This window comes from Chaetodon auriga, chromosome 5 (assembly GCF_051107435.1).
Source record: "Chaetodon auriga isolate fChaAug3 chromosome 5, fChaAug3.hap1, whole genome shotgun sequence".
Classification (NCBI taxonomy): domain Eukaryota; kingdom Metazoa; phylum Chordata; class Actinopteri; order Chaetodontiformes; family Chaetodontidae; genus Chaetodon; species Chaetodon auriga.
The window spans coordinates 23423973-23445487 of record NC_135078.1 but is presented as its reverse complement, the minus strand read 5'-3'; the positions used below and the strand labels follow the sequence as shown (position 1 = coordinate 23445487).

General features: G+C 43.8%; 3 protein-coding genes across 5 annotated transcripts; 2 read left to right on the top strand and 1 right to left on the bottom strand.

Annotated features, from left to right (window-relative positions):
- Positions 1–7: 7 nt before the first annotated feature.
- Positions 8–8313, bottom strand: prkg1l (protein kinase cGMP-dependent 1, like). Its single transcript, XM_076730975.1, has 20 exons — positions 8142–8313; positions 6509–6701; positions 6286–6409; positions 5918–6084; positions 5225–5338; positions 3626–3731; positions 3293–3356; positions 2958–3035; positions 2664–2758; positions 2478–2543; positions 2289–2366; positions 2092–2188; positions 1859–1998; positions 1683–1772; positions 1325–1466; positions 1083–1246; positions 878–1000; positions 629–691; positions 469–535; positions 8–381 (listed from the first exon to the last, which is right to left on the bottom strand). The coding sequence occupies exons 2-20, from the start codon at positions 6696–6698 to the stop codon at positions 298–300; spliced, it is 2052 nt and encodes a 683-aa protein (XP_076587090.1). The 5' UTR covers positions 6699–6701; positions 8142–8313; the 3' UTR covers positions 8–297.
- A 1553-nt stretch (positions 8314–9866) lies between these two features.
- On the top strand, positions 9867–13423 carry ubl4a (ubiquitin like 4A). Its single transcript, XM_076730643.1, has 4 exons — positions 9867–10058; positions 11361–11466; positions 11596–11819; positions 12771–13423. Exons 1-4 carry the CDS (start codon positions 10011–10013, stop codon positions 12876–12878), a joined length of 486 nt encoding a protein of 161 aa, XP_076586758.1. The 5' UTR covers positions 9867–10010; the 3' UTR covers positions 12879–13423.
- Positions 13424–13660: 237 nt separating this feature from the next.
- On the top strand, positions 13661–21194 carry LOC143320747 (dynamin-1-like protein). 3 transcript variants are annotated; one of them, XM_076730640.1, is made up of 18 exons: positions 13661–13844; positions 14420–14546; positions 14783–14924; positions 15224–15262; positions 15472–15518; positions 15618–15689; positions 15786–15872; positions 16049–16211; positions 16737–16857; positions 16993–17331; positions 17740–17860; positions 17976–18131; positions 18222–18311; positions 18416–18514; positions 18713–18829; positions 18918–19027; positions 19157–19316; positions 19445–21194. In XM_076730640.1, exons 2-18 carry the CDS (start codon positions 14445–14447, stop codon positions 19499–19501), a joined length of 2022 nt encoding a protein of 673 aa, XP_076586755.1. In that variant the 5' UTR covers positions 13661–13844; positions 14420–14444; the 3' UTR covers positions 19502–21194. The 3 variants fall into 3 exon arrangements, with proteins under 3 accessions (XP_076586755.1, XP_076586757.1, XP_076586756.1); XM_076730641.1 differs by having other exon boundaries at positions 13680–13844; positions 14423–14546; XM_076730642.1 differs by lacking the exon at positions 15224–15262.
- The last annotated feature ends 321 nt before the right edge of the window (positions 21195–21515 follow it).

The following is a 21515-nucleotide window of genomic DNA, read 5'->3' as shown; positions in this document are numbered from 1 at the left end:
CCAAGCGTGATGCAGCCTGTTTGTTTATTGAACTCCATTCAGCAGCAGAGACATCACTGAACATCTTAAGTTTATAAATCTAAAGAGATTTTACATCAAAAACAGTCTGAGCTCCACACGGTCGGCAGCACGGTCCATCTGTCAAACATCTGCAGTCACTGACGCTGTGGAAAATATTTTTCTGTCTGAAAATATAAGTAATTCTTGATGGCAGTTAAGACTGAGGGCACTGAATCATTAATGAGGACGAAACCTGGAGGTGATGAAGTGTTGCCTATCTTGTTTCTCCATTTCACATCAGAAGTCGTCCCAGTTTGTCCACAGCTCCGCTGAGCCCTCGCCGTAATGATCACACGTGCTGCTGTCCAGAGGCTGCCAAGCCTGCAAGACAAAGAAAAGGTAGATCTGCTCATTGCAACAAGAGTTACCGCAAAACAAACAGCGATGAGCCACCTGAACGTGCCTTACTTTGGGAACAACCGGGGGAGTTAGTGTGCCTTTACACAGTCCGTCCCAGTTGAATCCCTCAAACCATCTGAATGAAAACAGAACATCACATCCTGTGAAACCACGTTTCCTCGCACAGGCCTCAGTATGATTCTCCACTGTAATAAATCTGTCGCCTCACTTGTGCTTCTGGATGTCCTTGGCCCCGTTTCTCTGGCTGCCCAGTCTCTCTGAGGGATTGCTCCTTGGTGATGGAAAGCAAACAAGAATACACACATAAACAAACTATGAATTAATAATCAGATTCTGTCATTGGAGAGGTGGTGTTACAGCGCAGGTCGCGTCCAATACACCTGCACCATCTCTTAATCTGCTCCTATTGGTTTGTGTGTGCACTGGCGGGTGGATGAAGGATGTTTTTGGGCAACACCTGCACAGTTTCTTTATGAGACTGGCGGCACTTCTGCTGATGGTTTTTGGGAAGTCGATCTGATCGATGCCTCGAATGGTTGCAGTGAGAATCATCATCGGGTCGGGGCCGCTGAATGGGAGGCTGGAGAGGAAAACATGGGGCTGTCACCGTCACTTCAGCCGATGCAGCTGGAGGAATGAGCTTAAAAAAACGTAAAGCTCACCTGTTGCTCAGAAGCTCAAACACAAACACGCCCAGTGACCAGAGGTCTGCAGATACACTGTGGCCTTTGTTTGAGACGATTTCAGGTGCCATGTAGCCCAGTGTGCCGCAGAACGTCCAGGTTTTCTTCCCCGCTTCAACCCTCTTCAGACATCTGGAGCCAATCTACAAAAGGCACACATCAGTACGTTGAATGTACGCTTACTCAAAATGTGGATTCCAGTTGGGAACAAACTGCAGTACCAGTTTGGCGTAACCACGCTCATCCAGAACCACGTTTTCGGGCGTGACATCTCTATAGATGACACCGCGGCGGTGAAGAAAGTCCAAGGCCTCAACTACACAAGCTGTGTAGAACCTGGTGCTGCATTCGTCCAAATATCCCCTGAAACAGTGCAGAGAGGCGCCAATTTAAGCATCACAGTGAACAAAACACATGTGTGATGTAGACAGATGTGAGACATCAAACCCTGGTCAGCCTTAAAATTGCATTGTGATGAAAGCTCGGCTGAAAGCACATTGGAGGGACTATAAATATTCTATCAGTGCAATGACAAAAAGGGCCTCGCATGCTAATTTTCTTCAGTCCAAAAATTCTTACTTATCTTTGAGTAGACCACAGAGATCCCCACCAAGACCAGCTTCTGTCAAAATGTACAGGCACTCCGCGCCTCTGAAGGTTTTATGCAGCCTGTGATGAATGAAAATACAGCAAAATGTTAAAGATATGTGCTAATCAAAGCAGTCCTAGTCAGACGACTGCTGACGAACAGACACCTGACTATGAATGGACAGCGAGTCTCCGTCAGGATGCGCCCTTCTCTCAGGATGTGCTCCCTTTGACCGCTGTTGAGGATCAGCTTCTTTTTAAGGACCCTCATGGCAAAAAGACACTTGATGTTGCTCTTTAATTGCACCTGGCAGAGGTGGAGAGCAGCAGATTACATTATAGAAACATGGAATCTCGATCTGCGTCAATGTGCGTGAGCTGCTATGAGATCGCCCCTCACCAGGTCTACGTGACCAAACTCTCCAGCTGCTAGAGTGCAGATAATCTGGAAATCACTCAAGGTGGTCGATGAGAGGAGGTCAGGATCTTTGTCTGAGCTGGAGAGGAAACCAGAAGTGAGCTTATACAGTACCATGTTTTCTACTGGAGCAAATGACATGTAATTATTGCGGAGATTGGTGTTGTAATGCTCCTCACTCGCTTTCAGGTTCACGGCTTTGCTGCACCTCGTGACTGCAGTCAGATACCGACCCTCCAATGACGTCTTTGAAGGTCCTGAAACACAGAAACATATGAATATTCTCCAGAGAAGCACATCAAGTTGATTTAATGTGGCTACATTTTCTATGCGGTGAATTTGATTAACACAAAATACTCCCCACTTACTCCCTGTCTATGACCGAGCACGTAACTTCACCAGCAGCGATCACATTCGCAGTCCGAACATCCTCTCTGAAGACGGAGAAAATGTCAAATCGCACAAAATATGAATGAAGAAAATCACTGATATCATGCAGGCACAACTGACATAAAAGCTCCTCTGCATAATTTCCTGTGAAAGTTCCTCCTTACCCCCACAGAGCTTTTTCTCCAAACCACTGTCTCTCAGAGAGCCTGGAGAGGATGATCTGCTCCTCGTGGCCCGGCTTCTTTTCTGTCACCTTCACCTGGAAAATCCAAGAGAGAGAGAGGTAATGAACGAGAGGTAATGGTGGGGAACAATGTGGAGAAAAGCCAGAGTCAATTATCGCCATCATAGTGCAATTTCTAAAACTGTGCTGACATTTTGTCCTCCACAATCTAAAAACCTTTTTCTCTGAAAGCCTCATTTCATCTGTGCAGCGGGCAGAGAGCATGAAACTTTACCTGGCCTTTGCTAATGATATAAAAGGTGTCTCCTGTGGCCCCTTGTCGAATGATGTAGTCACCTTCGGCGTAGCGTGTCTGCAGATCATAAATGGCAGATAGAAGAGCAAAACGAGGACGAAAAGAGGAAAGAAAAAGAAGAGCTCTCTTACAGATGAGGGTTGGTAACAAGGAAGGATTACCACTGATTCTGTTTGTTAACTGATGCAACACAAGGAGGGCTGAAAATAGAAAATACAGAGGGAGCGCCTGTAAACAATCATGTTTACACGCGTTCTGTCTGCAGTGATGGGTACACAACGCCGTGCTTCAGACTGGAGGTCATTAATCTGTACCTCCTCCATGAGATCAGACATTTTCATGATGGCGTCCTCCGGTAGTGACTGCAGGAAGGGAACGCTGCAGACACACAGGTACAAAGAAAGCACATCACCCACAGTGATGGGGGCTGAAAAGGGTTTGACTTGATGTTTAAGCGGTTTCTGGGCGCCTAAGCATATTTAGAAACACATCACAGGACTGTTGAGATGCTGAACAGTGTTAAATGCACCATTGTGGCGACTGACAAACAACACGACCCTGGTGATACTGTGCTGAAGGCACCAGAATACAAAGCAGCTTTCTCTGCCCGCTCCATGTCAAATCAAGAGTATCGGTCCGATGTTCACCTGCTAAGCAGCTCCATCGAATGAGAAAGGCTGTTGAGGCCACTCTGCATAAGTATGGTCTGGTAGCTCTTGCGGTCAATAACCCACAGCTTGCTGTCCGTTTGTGCTGCAGATCAAAAGACAGAGGCAGAGGAAGTGATGAAGGCTGCGTCGGTGACACCGGAGCTCAGGTGGAAACACAATCAAGAAGTATTGGAGCAGCTCCCAAATAAAGGTGTAGATTGTGATGGATGTGCAATGCAGGATCAGCTTACAGCCTGAAGAGCAGTCGATTAGAAATGCTCATTATGTAGAATAAAAAGAAACATAAGTGCTTATTTTCTGTACAGAGAGGGACTTTTAATATAGATCTAATCTGATTTCCTTTATAATAGAGCTTGAAAGTGGCTGTTGGAAATGAATAATGACCCATCTGGTTGGTTAACTGAAGCTTCCTGCAAATGTAAGATGACAGTCTAATTAGATCCACTATCTGATAATGTGGCGCCCCGATATCTCAATTCCACCCTTTGGATATACTCCTTCACTTTTCACTTTAGCACCATATGATAAATCTGAGTACGACATGCAATTCAGGGCTTTATTTGGAAAGCATGTGCATTTTTTTAAATTTGTCAAAATTAAGTAAAACATTGCTCTTAAAGGAGGATTTTCTGGCAGTATATCATTCGCCACCCTGAACGCCCCTGATGTGACAATGACGTCTTGTTTTCAGCCGCACCTGAGACCACATGAGCACAAACCTTATTGATGGTCTCAGATGGCAGCAGTGAAAAGAAAAAGTCATTTCAGGTCAGGACGGAGATAAAAACAGATCCAAGAGCAGGGCTGACAGAAATGGACATGGAACAAAAGGACAGCAGACCGCCGTCATCAGCTGAGCATTGATACCAGAGAGCAGACATATAGCAAATTGGAAAGGCTGCTGGTCGCAAGACAAAAAAAAAGCAGCAAAAGAAAAAGAGCGGATGAGATGATTAGGGACCAAACAAGGCAAATAAACAGATTTTTTCAATTTAAACTGATCCTGGCCGTTTCCACAGCCTATTTATTTGTGAAAGCAGGTCAGATGTGCTGAGAAAGTTTTCCCACAAGGCCCCGATCAGACACTGGAAGGAAACGGCCGTGCTATTTCCTAAAGAATCTCACTAATTCTTTACACCAGAAATGCATATTTGTTAGATTCCAGTCAGCCGATCAGCGACATGAACACACCATTATTTCAGAGAATGCTATCTGTAAAAATCCAGCTAATGCATGTTGGATTGCAGGGAGGAGACGAGGCAGTCAGACAGCTGGGGGATGCAGTAAAGAAGAAAATGTTTTAAATTCCTCACATCTCTGAGAAAAACCTTTGAAGATGTGGTGTTGTTTAAGATCTCAAAAGGTCTTTGATTTTAAATTCAACAGACGCCTTCTGTCTAAGACCACAGCCAGAAATCTGCCTGCTTGTGATATTCTCTTAAACAGGAATTATTTATATTGCCACCAAATCCAAATTAATTACACTGAAGCTCCACCAGTGCTTCTGTGGGGATGATCTCCAGTGAGATCTGCACGCACACACGGACGCGAGAAGCCAACACAATGCTGTGATACCTGTGACAGAGTAGGCGTGGGTGCAGTTGTAGAGGAGAGCCAGCTCTCCAAACATGTCTTCTGGCTCAATGGTGAGAAGCTTCAACCCGTCTTTTGTCACCTCCAGCCTCCCTTCTGTGAATAAACACACAGCCAGTGAAGAAAGACGGCACGTATATAATAAGTAGAGCTGTGTGTGTGAGTGCATGTGTTTTGTGTCAGGAAATGTAAGTATTCTGTCAAGGACCTTCAGATGACTGAGACGTACTGTACAAACAACAGATCCGCAATCATCCCTGAGCCAGGCAAGGCCACCACCTCCCGCTGGCTGGGATGACAGGAGAAAAATGGGTAGCAGCCGCTCTCCATTATATTACAAAGAGATTCCTGAGGACAATCAAGCACTGATGAACTCTGCCACCGGTCTGTCTTTTGTATCAGGCTGACATTTCAACACAAAGCACCAATGTGGGTCACCTGTGTCTCCCCGCAGTGCCTCCTCTTCTCCTGCACAAATATGCAGTACTCACATCACAGTGTCACATTGCTATCTGATGGGATTGCGAGCCAAGGGTGAGAAAATTGATATACAAAGATATGATAAACCTAATCATTTCATCGGGATGTTCTCAAGCACCTGTCATCTCAAGGAAACATTAATAACTATCCTCAAGCATGATTAATGTCAGCGATTGTAAGAAGTAAACGATTTACCTTCTAAAACGTAAGCCTGAGCCCCGCCGGTCCCCTCCTGAATGACATAGCAGCCTTGATTGATGGGGGTGGGGTACATGCAGGCTATGATGGCTCTGATTTCTCCTTCGTCAAGGTTCTTCAACAAGTCATTTTTCAGAAACGCTGCCTGAATCAGCCGCTGAGACCTGAGGGTGTGAAAGCAGGATGCTGATGTAACATTTAAGGGCAAGTTATTAAACGCCCTGAATGCAGTGTCACATGCTGTGTTTGAAATTGATTAGAAATATTTATTGATTCTGAGTCATTCTGAAAGCGCTCGGCGAGCCTTGAACGTTTGAGAGACACATTTTCCAGTGAGAGCAGGTGGGAACACTGTGTGTTCTTACTCCTGGCTTTTGTCACAGCTTCTGTGTGAAACCATGGCCAAAGTCACGGGGTCCAGGGTGAAGGGCTCACAAATCACTGTTTTCCTTTTGCTTCTCTGTTTGTCCTCAACCTGAGCCGAGCATGCTAGAGGAAAACACACACACACACACACACACTGTAATAAATCAGATTATATGTGCGCATGCATTAGCATATGATGGTAAAAAGCACCAGGGTGTCTACCTGTGCTGGCTGCAGAGGGTCCTGGGAGGGAGACGGTGGCTCTGTAGCGATCCAGTTCCTCCTGCAGCCTCCGAATGAGTTCATCCTTCGTGTCCAACTCCAGCTCTAACTCATCTATCAGTGTGTCTCTCTGGCGAAGCTCCTCAATCTTAAGCTGCAGGGCAAACTGGAGGTCCCGAAGTGTGCCCATTACCTGCAGACATCAGGTGACAACACATTAACAAAATCTCCTCACACAAACATGCAACCATTTTTTTCCACCAAATACCCTTCAGCTTAGTAAAGCATAAGTGACCTCAAGTCATTATTGAACTACACCAGTGTAATTGGGCTCTAAATATTATGCTTTTGTTTGGGCACTCTGCAGTCTGCTCAGTGGTCGCACTGAATAGGTTTCAAGTGTGATTTGTCATTCCATTATATGTTCAGCTAATATTCTGGGATCCAATTTCAACAGCGCTAATCCTCGGCTAACCTTCTATTTCTATTCTGAAGTTCTGAGGATAGCTTTGCTAAAGCAGCACGCCTGTTAATTCCTGTTTGTTAAGGGTGTAACTGTGCACTTGACACTAAAACAGTGACTGCTGATTTCTTATATTCGTTTTTAACTGTTGCTCAGAGGAGCCTTTGTTTTTCTGTCCTTTCAACTGAACCGCTGTGCAGCGTTTTTGCAAACCCACTCTACACACTTACATCTATATCTAAAGAGGACCTTCAACAACCTAAATGCTTGAAAGACCATTCAGAAGTGTAGAATAGTCCTCTGAGTCATGTGACTGCACTGAATCAAACCTTTGTGGCAGGTGACTCCAATCTTACATAGAGTGGGTCCAGTTACACCACATGTACAAATTCCCCTTTTGTTACGATCTCAACTCTTCATTCAAAGCTTTGCAGCCGTTCTCCAGTTGCATCTCTTCCTGTGATCACCTATATTAATATAATTAATATTAATAATACAAATGGGTAATCAAGAAGGTATAATGACTTCTACTTAGACTAGAGCATGCAGGAGAGTTTGCTGCGTGCTTCATAGATAGATGATATTCCTATTGATCAGGCTGAATAGGACAAAAACATTGCGTGTTATAATGCAATGACACAGCTCCCCATGCAATAGAAAAGAAGACGATACATCTGTCCTTGCTCTGTGAGCTTGCAGTACTTCTTGCAGTACTTGGTTTCCAGTGGTAGCGTACATGTACAAATGCATTATAGACACAATATGCTTACGCAGCCCCTGTATTTGTCTATGTGTGTCCTTCATCCTAATGGTAAAATTTACTAAAAATGATGAGATAAGAAAGAAAAAGAAGAAAGTAGAGGTGCTACAGTAATGCCAAAGAGATAAACCACCACAGATTAAGAAAAGTCATTATAGACTCTTTATTAAGTAACACACACTTTCTGTCCCTGCAAGAATAAAATCTAGATGTTTTCATAGTGGGTCACAAGCCTGCCTGGAGCCATATGCACCGTAAATAGCCTTAATAAATTAATGAGTTGGTAAAATGTGACAGCAGCGTTTTATGTTTTCTAATAGACTGTTTGGAAACACAGATGCATGCTCTGTCCTGCAAAATACATCCCTGTGCTGTATTTCTCATCACACACACACACAAAGATCACTTACCACATGCAGCCTGTCTGGCGCTGCGAAAGTCGTCCTCACTTGTCCTGAATAGGTCTGTCTGTGTTTGGCAGCAGACGGTCCATTCGACAGGTGCAGATCTCCTCTATAAACGCCCAAGTGAAAGATGCTCCTCTCCTGCTCGGGGCTGGCCAGGGCTGGGCACAGTCGACAGGCAATCACATGACCAAGACAGCGGAGACCATCCGGGAGGCTGTAATGAGAAATGCATGGACTGGATCCCAATTGGGTCAGAGGGTCTTTGGGGTATTTCTGAGCCCTGGGGATCGGTGGGTCTACGGCAAACTGAGCAGTGAACATCAATCATTTGATTCCCCAGATATCTGGCAAATGTGAAAGAGACTTAAGGCTGGCTGTAAGCACTGATCAGGGGTTTTATTCTCCTTCTATTGTACCTGTGCACAGGGCCGTATGCAGGGTTTTAGAAATACTGAGATTCTGAACAAATGTTGATTCTCCTGATCTAAATATGTGCTTTTTCTCAGTCTCTCGTCTCCCTTTGTGTCTCTTGTGCTCTTTCTCTCAGCCTCCTTTTCTCTGTCTCTCTGCTTTCCATAACCTGCCCCCTCTCTCTCATTTCCTCTTGTGTCTCTGCCTTCAACATAACATTTTTTTCTGCTCATTCGTCTCTCCATCCTCTACTCCTGCTTCTCTCTCAGCCTCTGTATTCACTGCCTGTCCCTCACTCTGTGACTCATCACTCATCTCTCCTGCCAAAGTATATTAAAAATAATTTAGTGAAATTATATACACCTTCTTTGTGTTTTAGATTGCATCATTTTTGAATTTGACCTATAGAAATGTGTCTTAAACAATACATAAATGTAAGCAAAATGTGTATTATACAGTAATGTATTATTAAGCTATAATTATGCTCGGCACTTGTGTTGTTTTTAAATTGAGCCAATAGATTCACTGTAATTACCATAGAGTATGTCTCTGTGGTAATTACGGTGATTAAATTGGCTCAGGTCAATTTTTGTTTGTCTGGAACAGCACAGGGACACAATGCTAATCCTATCCTGCTCTTCCTCTCTCATCTCCATCACCTCCTCTCTTTCCTTTTCTCTCAGTCTCCTCCTTTTGTCTCATATCTCTTCCCTTCCCGAAGCTGAGCTTTGATTGACAGAGTCTTTTCATTCTTGTGTGGCTTGGTGAAAAAAGTAAATAACCGGGTCAATCGATATTGATGTGCAAATGTTACCGGCCTTCGCTGGGACAGTCTTAGAAGGAAAATAAAAATATGTCAGGATAACTCCTTTTAACATGCATTTCAACTCTTTACACAAACATAACTGATAGAAAGGCAACTTTCTGGACCAGAAATTTCATTTGGGTGGCCATGGACCCAAGCAAAAACATAAACAGACAGCTTAAGTCCATTTTATAAGGCCATCATATGCTGCAAAGCACCAGAGACACTAATTGCTTCAAAGAAAAAGTCACACTGTAGGTTTAGTAATATACATTATAGTAATAACTAGATAGTAATTATATGTTTTCAAAAGTTGCTTTTAAAAAAAGGTTTAAATGCCAAACTCCACCCAGGTTATCTTTCATCTTCCATTTTAACATTTAGCTATGGTCCGATTATCTTTTCTTTATTTAGTTGGATGAATTATCCTCCACACAGAGCAGCCATCAGCAGCCATGCAGCACTCCAGCCAGTGAGTGGCAGTAGTGGCGCCTGAGAGCAGCAGCCGCCGCATCTGAAGAAGATGGGCCGTTGACAAGAGAAGAAGCCCTGTGGCTATCTTGAGCTAGTAAAGTAACGTTACTTGGGCATATTTGGTTGCTTAATCATTGAAGGCGTTGTAGTGTGGCTGTGTTTTGCTCTGGTTCTCTTCGAAAATGATCCTTACCGTGAAACCGCTTCAAGGAAAAGAGTGCAGTGTACAGGTAAATTAAGCACCGCCGGGCTGGCTAACTGCTAATTGCTATCCCTATGACGCTAGCTTAATTCGCAACATTAGCAAGCCTTTGTAGAAAAGCTAGCTAGCTCATTAGCCGACAGAGATAGTCCTGTCATATGCCGAGCTAGCGTCAGCTATGAATGAAGCAACTACCCATGATGCCTGAGTCTAACATGGGTTGGGTTGGCTCCACACAGTGTATCTTAAATGGAGCTATCGTACAGTCGGTCAGTCAGTGGTGAATCGACGTTAACGTTACTCTTGCTAGCTTGCTAACTCTTTGAGGAAGACACAGTAACGGTAACTGTAATGTTAGCAACTTGCTCCCGTTACTTCTCATCTCTACGTTGCCACTGTCAAATATAGGGAGTGGTGCTCTGTAAGTCCTTATTTGATGGTTCATGTAGGAAAGGGAAGTCACTAGACAAGAAAGACCGGAAAGAGAAAGCGGTATCTTATGAAAATAGGTTTGTTGGGTCAGAACAGCAGTTTAATTTTAGTAGATTAGAGGACCTACTCTCAACGACATGTGGTGTTATTTGTTCACTGTGGTTCAGTCCAAGCCCCAGTTTGTGCCTCTCATGTTATAAAATGATAACATTACCGTATGGGGCACAAACTGGGGCTGTACAAGACCACGTGTGTTGAAACACCCACAGCCCACTGAATAAAGGAGACTATGAGGTTTATCAGCGTTGTATGTCAGTGAAGGAACCATTGACGTTTTTAACATGGTCAGTCTGCTACTGCCTTGGTCTTATGCGTGTAATTACCTTAAAAAAGAGTGATGATGCCTAACACAGCATTGTATTATGTATGCATCAAATGGGGAAATATCTTGCATACTGGACTCCATTGTGTATCCAGCAGAAGAGAAGTAACTCTAAATTCAATTATCTTGAACTTTGTCAGTGATCAAACCATGCAGTTGTTATCCTAGCTCTGCTCTGACAGTTCAAAATTACCTGCACACACACTAACATGTCTGTCATCAGCGATGCCTGCAGTGCTTATAGGAGAAATGCTACCACTTAAGGCCAGTGGCTGTTAAATTTCCAAAAGAAGAATGTGCCAAAGATGCAATTTACCGAGACAATGGTGCATTTGTCACTCGTGCGTGAGATTTCCCCATTAGCAGTTGGTGTTATGTAAGTTGTTGCAAAGTAAGCTTTTAAGATTGGCTACACTCTCCTGCAATTTGGATTCTCTCCAGTCTCCAGAAAAAGAGAGTGCTTGCCAAATCTTACCAAAGCAGTGTGACTGCATGATCACATTGTTGATCTTCCAGGTGACTGAAGATGAGAAGGTGTCCACAGTGAAGGAACTTGTGTCTGAGCGTCTCAATATACCAGCAAACCAGCAGCGGTTGCTCTATAAAGGGAAAGCGCTTGCAGGTAGATTTTCCAACAGTCAAGTGTTTCATAACCTTTGTGCAGAACTGTAATTGCTTGATCCACCAATCTATTTTGCACATGAATCAAACGTTTACATTTTTGATGATTGCTCTATATTGCTTTCCTCAGATGAGCACAGACTGAGTGATTACTCCATTGGGCCCGAGGCTAAATTGAATCTGGTTATCCGTCCAGTCGGGGAGAGGACTGGAGCGTCAGGGATGGTGGCCGGCAGCAGCGGCAGCAGCGGCAGCAGCACCACACAGGGAAGAGTGTGGCAGACTGTGTCTACTATCCTTGCTAGACATTTTAGTCCAGCAGATGCAGCAAAAGTCCATGAACAGCTTATTAAGGTATTTAAATGTGTCATGCCTGCTGCCATGCATCGTAATCCAAAATCAATATATTTGGAGTTTCTAAATTGTGAAATTAAATGTTTTGCAGTTTTGCTTCCAGTGGAGGATCAAAATATTAAGAAGGGCAGCATATTTTCCAACTGACATCTGATCTTCTGCCTTGTTCTGTTTGCATAAATGCTGCTTTCAAATTTAGAGGCTGGGTTCTCTAAAGTCTGAGCACATCTTAAAAGGCTAAGTTTCATCCAAATATGGCCAAGAAATGCAGCCTTCTTTTGCCCAAATATGGAAGACACAACCAGTCTCTCCTATGAAAGTCAGTCAAAGTCAGGCTTTATTTATGTAGCCTAAAATCACAAATTACAATTTCCCCATGGGGCTTTACAAACTGTGCAGCGTACAGCACCCTCTGTCCTTACGCCCTTGATTCAGGTAAGGAATAAGCCAGAGCCACACAGTCTCAGCCACGAAGGCCTGGAAGAAGGACAAGACACACAACACAGATGAGGCAGCACAGCATTCACACAGAGAGGAGAAACAGACAAACACACAGAGGGAGAGATATGATAACATGCAAACTGGAGAGAGAGGAGAGAAGACAAGAGGCTGAGTCTCCTCGGGGACGATGATCCAGATCCAAACATCTGGATGAGGCACCAACAGCCAGGAGAGAGAGGTTCCCGGACAGCAGATGGTCCAGCAGATAGGAGCCTGAGTGAAAAGAGAGAAGGAGGAGAATACCAGAGAGGCAGAATGTATTAGTGACTCAAGACTAAGAAAGCTGCTTTTTAACAAAAGCAAAAAAAAAAAAAAAAAAAAAAAACAAGTTCAGATATTCCAGTCATCCATCCTTTCCTGTGCTTCATTAAAGATTTTTCCCCCACATGGTTAAAATAAATCCAGCAGAATATTTTGAACTTGCTAAAATATTTTCTGTTTTTCTTCAAGGACTATGAACGTTCACTTCGACAACTTAGTCTTGATGACATTGAGCGCTTGGCGGGAAGGCTTCTTCACCCCGACGGCGAGGCCATGGACACCTCATACATGGACTAAGTTTGCCTAGCTGGAAGTTGCTTATTGTGATTGTCTTTTGAGAAAGGTGCCCAGTGCTTGGAGGTGCATACAGTGTTTAGAGTGTGAGCAAAATACAGGCATCAGTTTTCTTGCAAAGGGCCCCAGCTGTGTGCCTAATCAGTGGCTGAGTGAACACAGATAGCACTGACTGTTTATCGCAGCAATAGGGCTTTCTTATCCATGACCAGAGGACTTGGATAAGAAAACTTCGCCACTTTTGAAATGGTCCTCGTCATTGATGTTGCAGTCATGACACAAGACCTGATCACATAACATTTGAATACAAAGGATCCATTTATGCTGTTGGTTTCACATGATCTCTGGCTGCTACAACTCCCAGCAGGACACTACCTTCTGTTTGTTAGTAATGTCTGTGTGGGATGATCACTGGGTGTTAACCATCCATGAGAAGGTAATACATGTTTTATTCCGTAACTAACTGATGTTCATTGTATGATTTGTAAATATCATGTTTATATATACAGACATTAAAACACAGTAAAAAAAACAACCAAAAAAAACAAGACTTATTGTTTGTTGTGTGCTGATGTTTTATGTGAAGTTAAAGAGTCTAAAAGAATGCAATGACGGTTGACCAGGGAAAGGTTTTGTGATACGAAGAAAAATAAAATGTAGAAGTGGTTAAATATGAAAATGAAATGGGATGTTGTAAAGATTTGGAAAGCTGGGACCAAACCGTGCCTCTTTTTCGTGTCGACCAATCAGATGACGGTAACGGCCGTGACTCATATTTTATGGCCAATCGGATTAATGAAGAGTAATACGGATACCGCCGGTGTTGTAAACTGACGGTTATTTTTTTAGCTGCTAATTTTGAAAGACAATTTGGACAAAATGCAGTGTTTTTGACGTTCGCCCTTTTGTTCCACGAACTATGAAGGATAGGCACATCGGATAAGGAAGGATAACATTTGTTGAACATCGGTAAGGTCACAATGGAGTGTGGGTTGTACCAGCGGCTAAGCTAGCTTTAGCACAAAGCTAGCACATCTCTCTCACTTCCTGGATTTACTAATTAGCTTCGGCTAGCTGACATTAGCTGATAATACCGAGCCTTTCGGCCTGTGCTGCTACATCGTTTGTTGCCATGTAACTTAGACAATGGACATTACAACAGCGACATGATTGATAACTAATGGTCGGTTTTCCAGTGTGTGATCGGGGAGGATTCGGCACAGGGCTGGTCTGATGCTTGGGGTAACACCCCTCTCCTCAGCATCACTTTTCCCTGTGGGAAAGCAACAGCGTTACTGTCCTCAGGGAGGAAAAACAGATTTTTTATATATATATATATTTGCCAGCTGTAGTCGCAATTATCCAACACGGTGTTGTTTTTGTTTTTCTTGCTCAGAGTAAATTGCAGCCAACTTTATTCTCATTGGGCTTCTAGGAATAGCAGTTTCTTAGCGTTAGTTATTCAACTTTAAGTATGATTTGACGGCATCTGAGTTTCTTTTTTTGTGATTTCTTTCTGTCCATTCATGTTTGTTCTGTTTTAGTAGGTGTGCCGAGTCTGCTGGAAGGATGGAGACTCTCATTCCCACCATCAACCGGCTGCAGGAGGTCTTCCTCACCGTGGGTGCAGAGATCATACAGCTTCCTCAGATTGTCGTGGTCGGATCTCAGGTCAGCCAGGAAAAATCACCCATACACACAATTAAGAGCTGAACTATAAACTTACCCATCATCTGTAACCATTGCCTGAACTGCACTGCTGTTACGAAAGTTTTTGATTTGAAGAGAAATTGTACGTCTGTATTTTTTAATGTATTTCTGATGTGTCTGCAGTGCACAGATAGAAGCTGAATGTGTCAGAGCTGCTTGAAACTTTGCTAAATTGCTTTCATTGTGTGCCGTAACAGAGCAGTGGAAAGAGCTCTGTGCTGGAGAGCCTCGTTGGATGGGATTTCTTGCCTCGGGGATCAGGAATAGTCACAAGGAGACCTCTCGTGTTGCAGCTTATTAATGTTGCCCCTCTGAAGGAGAGACTGAAGATCGAGAGCGGTACCTACGCATTTATTTAGATTTTTAACAGGAGGGGAGTTGTTTTGATTGTCCCTGAAAATGCACAATCAAGTTTTGGCACAAGAAAGGATAAACTGAATATCAACGTATTAAAAGTAGGACAGCAGGTTGGTTGATTCTGTCTAGGCATGGGGTCTGCTTGATGTAGTTTATGTGATTAGCACTTAGACATGGCACTTCCTCTCACTGTTTGTACTGCAAGCTACTTCTTGTAGAGCCGTGGTCTTTCTTTGCTAACATGCAGTCTTTCTTCCTCTTCTTATTCACTACTTTTTCAGGCAATGGGGTAAAACAAAATGCCCAAAACAGCTACCCAGGTCTCTGTATATTTGCTCTGCTTGGACTTGTCTTTGTTTAGCCTCATCATTTCTCTTGTGAACTCTCTCATACATTTTTTCTTTCTGATCTTCATCTTTCTGTCAAGCATGATTTAAGTCCATTTGTAATTTTTTTTTTCCAGTTCATAATTTCTTTCCAAACTCTCACTGTAAAATGACTTACACTCACTCTGCTGTGGTTTGCTCAGGTGTCAAAGCTGAAGAGTGGGGTACATTCCTGCACTGCAAGAACCAGGTACATTTATCTGAAAGATTCAAATGATGTGGGTGTTGCCTTTGTCCTGTATCATGTGCTAAGTTTATGTGATGCATCATTCTCTCACCTTTTTGACAGATCTTCACAGATTTTCAGGAAATCCGTCGGGAAATAGAATCAGAGACTGAGCGCAGTTCTGGGGATAACAAGGTGAAAAGAAAGCGTTAATGTAAACTCAGTGGTGCCTTGAATTTAACTCTTTACACTGCATTCATGCGATTTCTTTCCTTTTTTCACATCCTCCAGGGAATCACTGCTGAGCCCATATATTTGAAGATTTTCTCGCCCAAAGTCCTTAATCTCACCCTGATTGATTTACCTGGAATTACTAAGGTAAACTCAGCCACTTGACTGGGATGGTGATTTTGTTTCATGTGTGCAAACTTAATGGCACTAGATTATGATTAATGCTGATTGCTCTTCATATCCACAATCATCACCGATTCACAGCAGCAGCCCATCTGTGCTGTGCTTACAGTAACGCTGGCTGCTCATTGTTGTTGCCTCAGGTTCCTGTTGGGGACCAGCCAGAGGACATTGAGGCTCAAGTACAAGAGATGATCTTGTCCTTCATCTCCAATCCAAACTCCCTCATCCTCGCGGTGTCCCCTGCCAACTCTGACTTGGCCACCTCTGATGCACTGAAATTGGCTCGTGAGGTTGATCCAGATGGTAGGACATTTTGTACACAGGCGCCTCTTCTCCTCAGATTTAATTTTCATTTTCTTTCCTCTCCATCGGTGCTTATTACATAACATGCTTCAAGTAGAAACGCATTTTAAATTATTAAATGTGCATGAGGAATTGAAGTCATTTTAGGCTATTGGACCTGCCAGTCTTTACTGCTAACAGCATCCTTACAGTTAACAGTTGCTTAGAATATGGTTGTTGCCATCATTTTGCACTCTGAGGCCTAGATTGATGGATGATGATAGTCTGCCTGTAATAATTGTCTGGGAGGTTGGCAGCATGGCCTTAAAATGCCTAATGTACACTTTGATAGAGTGCCAGTCTGTATCTTGGCTCAAATGTTTCCCTGCTGGCCTCAGTCTTGTCCCATCAGAGACCTGTTTCCATATTTTCTTTTATGATGCCCTACTGTATGCTTCCCTCCTGTCTCTCTCAAAATATATGATGAAAAACTAAATTTAACTGCTCTTAAAAATATAATCAAAAGTCTGTGTTTGTGTACATCAGGTCGTCGAACGCTTCTGGTGGTCAGCAAACTGGACCTGATGGATGCCGGCACTGATGCTCTTGAGGTCCTTCTGGGTCGAGTCATTCCAGTCAGACTTGGGATTATCGGGGTGGTTAACAGGTTTGCAATAATGCACAGTTGGTTGCATTTTTTGCTCTGTAATGTTTTTTAGCTTCACAGTGCAGGTGACAATTTGTTCATATCATGATCATCTGACTGCACTCCCTCTCTCTCCCTAATTGGTGATCCACCCAGGAGCCAGCATGACATTAATACCAAGAAGAGCCTGGAGGACTCAATGAGGGATGAGCAGGCTTTCCTGCAGCGCCACTACCCCTCGCTCGCCTCCCGTGCCGGCTCACGTTATCTGGCCAAAACTCTCAGCAGGCTGCTCATGCACCACATCCGGGACTGCCTGCCAGACCTCAAAACCCGAGTGACCGTGCTGAGTTCCCAGTACCAGGCACGGCTCAACAGCTATGGCCAGCCAGTAGAAGACCACAGTGCCACCCTGCTGCAGATTGTCACCAAGTTTGCCAGCGATTACTGCAACACCATCGAGGGAACAGCCAGATACATCCAGACGTCAGAGCTGTGAGTCTGACCTCTGTACAGCAGCAGGATCTTTATTGAAAAGCAGGTGTTTTTATGATGAAAGCAGCCATCTTTCATGTCTTAGTTTGTCTCAAATTTCTTCTCATCTAATTTAGTACTTTTGTTGCACAACTCAGCATTTTATTTACATCGGTTCACAGTGTATGCCATGAGGGTAATGTCCTTGGGGGCATGTTAATTTTAAATTGAAGTAGTATCAGCATCTTCTGTTGGCACCTTCGTCTCTACAGCTCTCTTACCACGAGGCAATTAATTCATGTAAATATGTAGCGAGCAAATATTGACCTTTTTTGGTTGACTGCATTCAATTTTGGTGCGATTAACTTTGCTGACACACAGCACTGAGAAACCGCGTAGGTGTCACAGCTGTACCCGTCTCTTCTACAGCTGCGGGGGTGCTCGGATCTGTTACATATTCCATGAGACCTTTGGCCGCACTTTGCAGTCCATCGACCCCCTGGGAGGACTGACTGAGCTCGATATCCTCACTGCCATCCGCAATGCTACGGTGAGCCTCTCCTGATTGAATTTGTTTAATCCAAATTCTAGTCAAGTTCCCTCATTTGGCAGAAGAGCAGGTAAATAATAGAATAGTATTTGTGTATGTGTGATTTGCCCTGCAGGGTCCGCGGCCAGCGCTTTTTGTGCCCGAGGTATCCTTTGAGTTGCTGGTGAAGCGTCAAATTAAGCGGCTGGAGGAGCCCAGTCTGCGCTGTGTAGAGCTTGTTCATGAAGAGCTGCAGAGGATCATCCAGCACTGTTCCTCCTTCAGCACGCAGGTTAGCCAACAGATGTTAATTAGCATTGATTAGCATTAGCATTAATTATGAAAACACCATGCTAATGAAATATGTCTTTGTGTTTGCAAGGAGCTTCTCAGATTCCCCAAACTGCACGATTCCATCGTGGAAGTAGTGACTGGATTACTGAGAAAGCGCTTGCCGATTACTAATGAAATGGTAATCCACGGCTTAGCTAAGATGATCTTTCATGCTAATTATAATGACTAACGGCCAAGTCCTGTTAACTTCCTGTGGTATTTTCTTCTGCCTTTTTCCTTTAGGTGCACAATTTAGTAGCAATAGAGCTCGCCTACATCAACACAAAACATCCAGACTTTACTGATGCAGCGCAGGTCTCAGCATCTGTCAACAGTCAGCAGGTAGTTATTTGTCCCTTACAGCAGGTACTAACATTTATCATTTATTCTGCTGGGTAAACAGCAGAAGATGTCCTCTAAAGCCTTAAACATTATGTTTCACATCCAAACAGTACAGCCTCATTCAAAGTTTGTAGTGGGATTCTAGGCTCAGCCAAAATTGCTTTGACCCTCTGACTTCCTCGGATTTCTTGCTGTCAGGCAGAGGCCCTTGATGGAGGGAAGCGCTGGAAGAACGAGAAGGTTGCAGAAGAAAAAACCCCGGCTGCAGGCTTTGGCAGCCCAAGCAAAGGCCAGGCCATTAACCTCCTCGACACAGTGAGTGGTGGGATTAGCAGGAGGACAAACCACTTAGCAGTGAATACATTGCACACCGTCAACATTTTACTTTGCCCCTCTTTGCCAGGCGGTGCCTGTATCCCGCAAGCTGAGTGCGAGGGAGCAGAGGGACTGTGAGGTCATCCAGCGCCTCATCAAGAGCTACTTCCTCATTGTCCGTAAAAGCATCCAGGACAGGTTCGGCTGGAACGAGTCCAGAACACCTGGGGGGCACACACTCCCCCCGTCCCCCCTTCTTTGTCTATTGCTGAGCTCAGTTGTTGTTTATGCTCATTTTCTCACTTCTCCCGGGGCTGTGTGTTGCAGTGTGCCCAAGACAGTGATGCACTTCCTGGTGAACTTTGTGAAAGAGCATCTGCAGAGTGAGCTGGTGGGTCAGCTTTACAAACAGCCTCTGCTGCAGGAGCTGCTCATTGAGTCACAGGACACGGCACAGCAGCGGACCGAGGTTGCTCAGATGCTCGAGGTAAATTGGCTGATGCTTTTGTTCTCTGGATAGGTTCTGAACATCAAGAAAAGCAAGACTTTCTTTTTCTTTCATCTATTACTTTAAGGCCGCTGATTTAACCACCCTCTTTTTTCCCCCCTTCTCAGGCGCTCAAAAAAGCTAATAACATCATCTCTGAGATCCGGGAAACTCATCTGTGGTAGCCGGAGGAAACGAGCAATTCCCTTGTCGTAGGACAGCTTTGAGAGTGTGAGAGTGTGTGAGAGTTTACAGCACAGAGAGACTGTGTGTGTGTGTGTGTGTGTGTGTGTGTGTGTGTGTGTGTGTGTGTGTGTGTGTGTGTGTGTGTGTGGCAGTACCACAGTTTTCTCATGGACCAATGACCATAGCACATTTAGATCTACTTTTCCTCGTCAGACGTCGCCCTGATCAATACACCAGGGCTGTTGCTTCTCACTGTGAACGCTGTGTAGTGACGGACGTTAATCAAACACTCAGGCCGAAAGTGTTATTGCAAAGTGGCAATAAGAAAGACGCAGCCGCGAACAAAATCTTTTTGTGACAAAATGTTTGTTGGGTCATTAAATTGTTGCTGTAAATGTAAAATCTAAATTATATGTGAGGTATGTAAGTTGTTCTCTAGGGTGTTTTTTGAATCAAAATGTGTTCACACTGTACAGTGTCCAAATACTGGGCTTCCTCTGAGCCCCTTTAGCAGGTGCTAAAATTATGTGAGATTAGATGTGTTCCAACTGTAATCCCCTTTGTTGGAGCACTCACCAGAAATGGTTGAAATGAAGTAAAAATCCAGCTCAATCAGTGCCGACTGCAGTGCAACACTAAAGACAGACCACAGCCATGTGCAGAAATTACAGGATGACTGCACATTGTTTTTCCAGCTCAGTCGTGCTAATCAATATCAGGTTTATTTTCCAGACTCGCATTCACATATCAGCCCATTTATACTATCAACTGTTGCACTGATTTTCTTGTTTTGTGTGTAGTCATAAACAAAGAGACCAAACATTCCCAACATATATTTTCCTCAGTTTATGTTAGGTATGTAGGAGACTCCCACATGGAGTTGGACAACTGTATTATGTAGCGTTTGTATATTATAGCATCAAGCAAACTAATTAAAATGCATAAGAATAGGCAGGAGATTCTGTTATTAGGGTGGGGTTCTCCATCATTTGTTAGACTTCAGATCCAGATGATAGGAGTGTAATGTTCTGTGGCCTCTCTTCATTTCCTGGAACCAATTCTTCACCATTTTCCACTTTTAATGGTACAGAGATATAAGATAGATAGATCCCTGTCATTGTCCCTGTCCATTAGTGAGGATACTGCCCAAGTACAAGACACTCAGTATGCAGATACTTCCTTCATGCAGGTTATTCCCAGCTGTGAACATAGATAATCTCAAGTCAGCCGGGGCCTTTTGCCTCTGTGCTAATTATCATTTAATTGTGTAATATTGCATGCTGTGAGAAATTATTTCCATCTTTTCCTAACTTCTTCTCGTTCTGGCAGATTCCTCAAAAATTTTCCCATAGCCAAAACAAATAGTATATCCTAAAAATTAGGCTATTTAAGGGAGACCTGCCTTAATGGGACCATCACACAGTAACTGTTCTGACTTCAGGGAGCGAACACAACCTGCTGTCTCTGTTTCCCAAAGCCCAGTGTAAGTTTGCATGTGTGTGCTCAGTGTGCATGTGTGTGTATGTATGAATGGCTGATTTATGTATATTTTGTATTATTTAAATGTATATTATTATTAATATTTGTCAACTGCCTCTGAGTTCTTGCCTGCCAATACTTGTGATACATGTTTACTGAATGAAGTGTGGTGAGATCGGAGGGACTCATTAAACCCGAACACAGGACACTGTACGCAGTCTGTCTGGGCGTTATTGACGACATGCAGCTATAACCATTGATCAGTTTTCATAAATCTGGTCGTCTGCCACGGTGCCGTGGCAATAGATGTGATTAGACTCACACTGCTTCACTTTATTGATCTCAAGTGACTGAAAAAGTCTGTTTGGTCAGAGGGATCTGTCACAGCTGCATCAACAGGATGGAGACAAAGTGTCCTGAAGGGTGCCAACAGACACACACACTCACACACATTCATACTAACAAGTGACAATGAGCAGCAGACTCCAAACCGGCTTTCGCTGTGTTTGCCTCCACACTGCACCAGCTGCTGTA

Coding starts and splice junctions, on each gene's coding strand:
- prkg1l (XM_076730975.1), bottom strand. CDS start 6,698: ATGGGCACACTTCGGGACCTCCAGTTTGCCCTGCAGCTTAAGATTGAG. Junction 692..877: donor CTCATAAAGAAACTGTGCAG/GTGTTGCCCAAA, acceptor TCCATCACCAAG/GAGCAATCCCTCAGAGAGAC. Junction 382..468: donor CTCCCCCGGTTGTTCCCAAA/GTAAGGCACGTT, acceptor TTTGTCTTGCAG/GCTTGGCAGCCTCTGGACAG.
- ubl4a (XM_076730643.1), top strand. CDS start 10,011: ATGATCCTTACCGTGAAACCGCTTCAAGGAAAAGAGTGCAGTGTACAG. Junction 11,467..11,595: donor TAAAGGGAAAGCGCTTGCAG/GTAGATTTTCCA, acceptor TGCTTTCCTCAG/ATGAGCACAGACTGAGTGAT. Junction 11,820..12,770: donor TCCATGAACAGCTTATTAAG/GTATTTAAATGT, acceptor TTTTTCTTCAAG/GACTATGAACGTTCACTTCG.
- LOC143320747 (XM_076730640.1), top strand. CDS start 14,445: ATGGAGACTCTCATTCCCACCATCAACCGGCTGCAGGAGGTCTTCCTC. Junction 16,858..16,992: donor ATTATCGGGGTGGTTAACAG/GTTTGCAATAAT, acceptor TGATCCACCCAG/GAGCCAGCATGACATTAATA. Junction 18,312..18,415: donor TGCCGATTACTAATGAAATG/GTAATCCACGGC, acceptor TTTTTCCTTTAG/GTGCACAATTTAGTAGCAAT.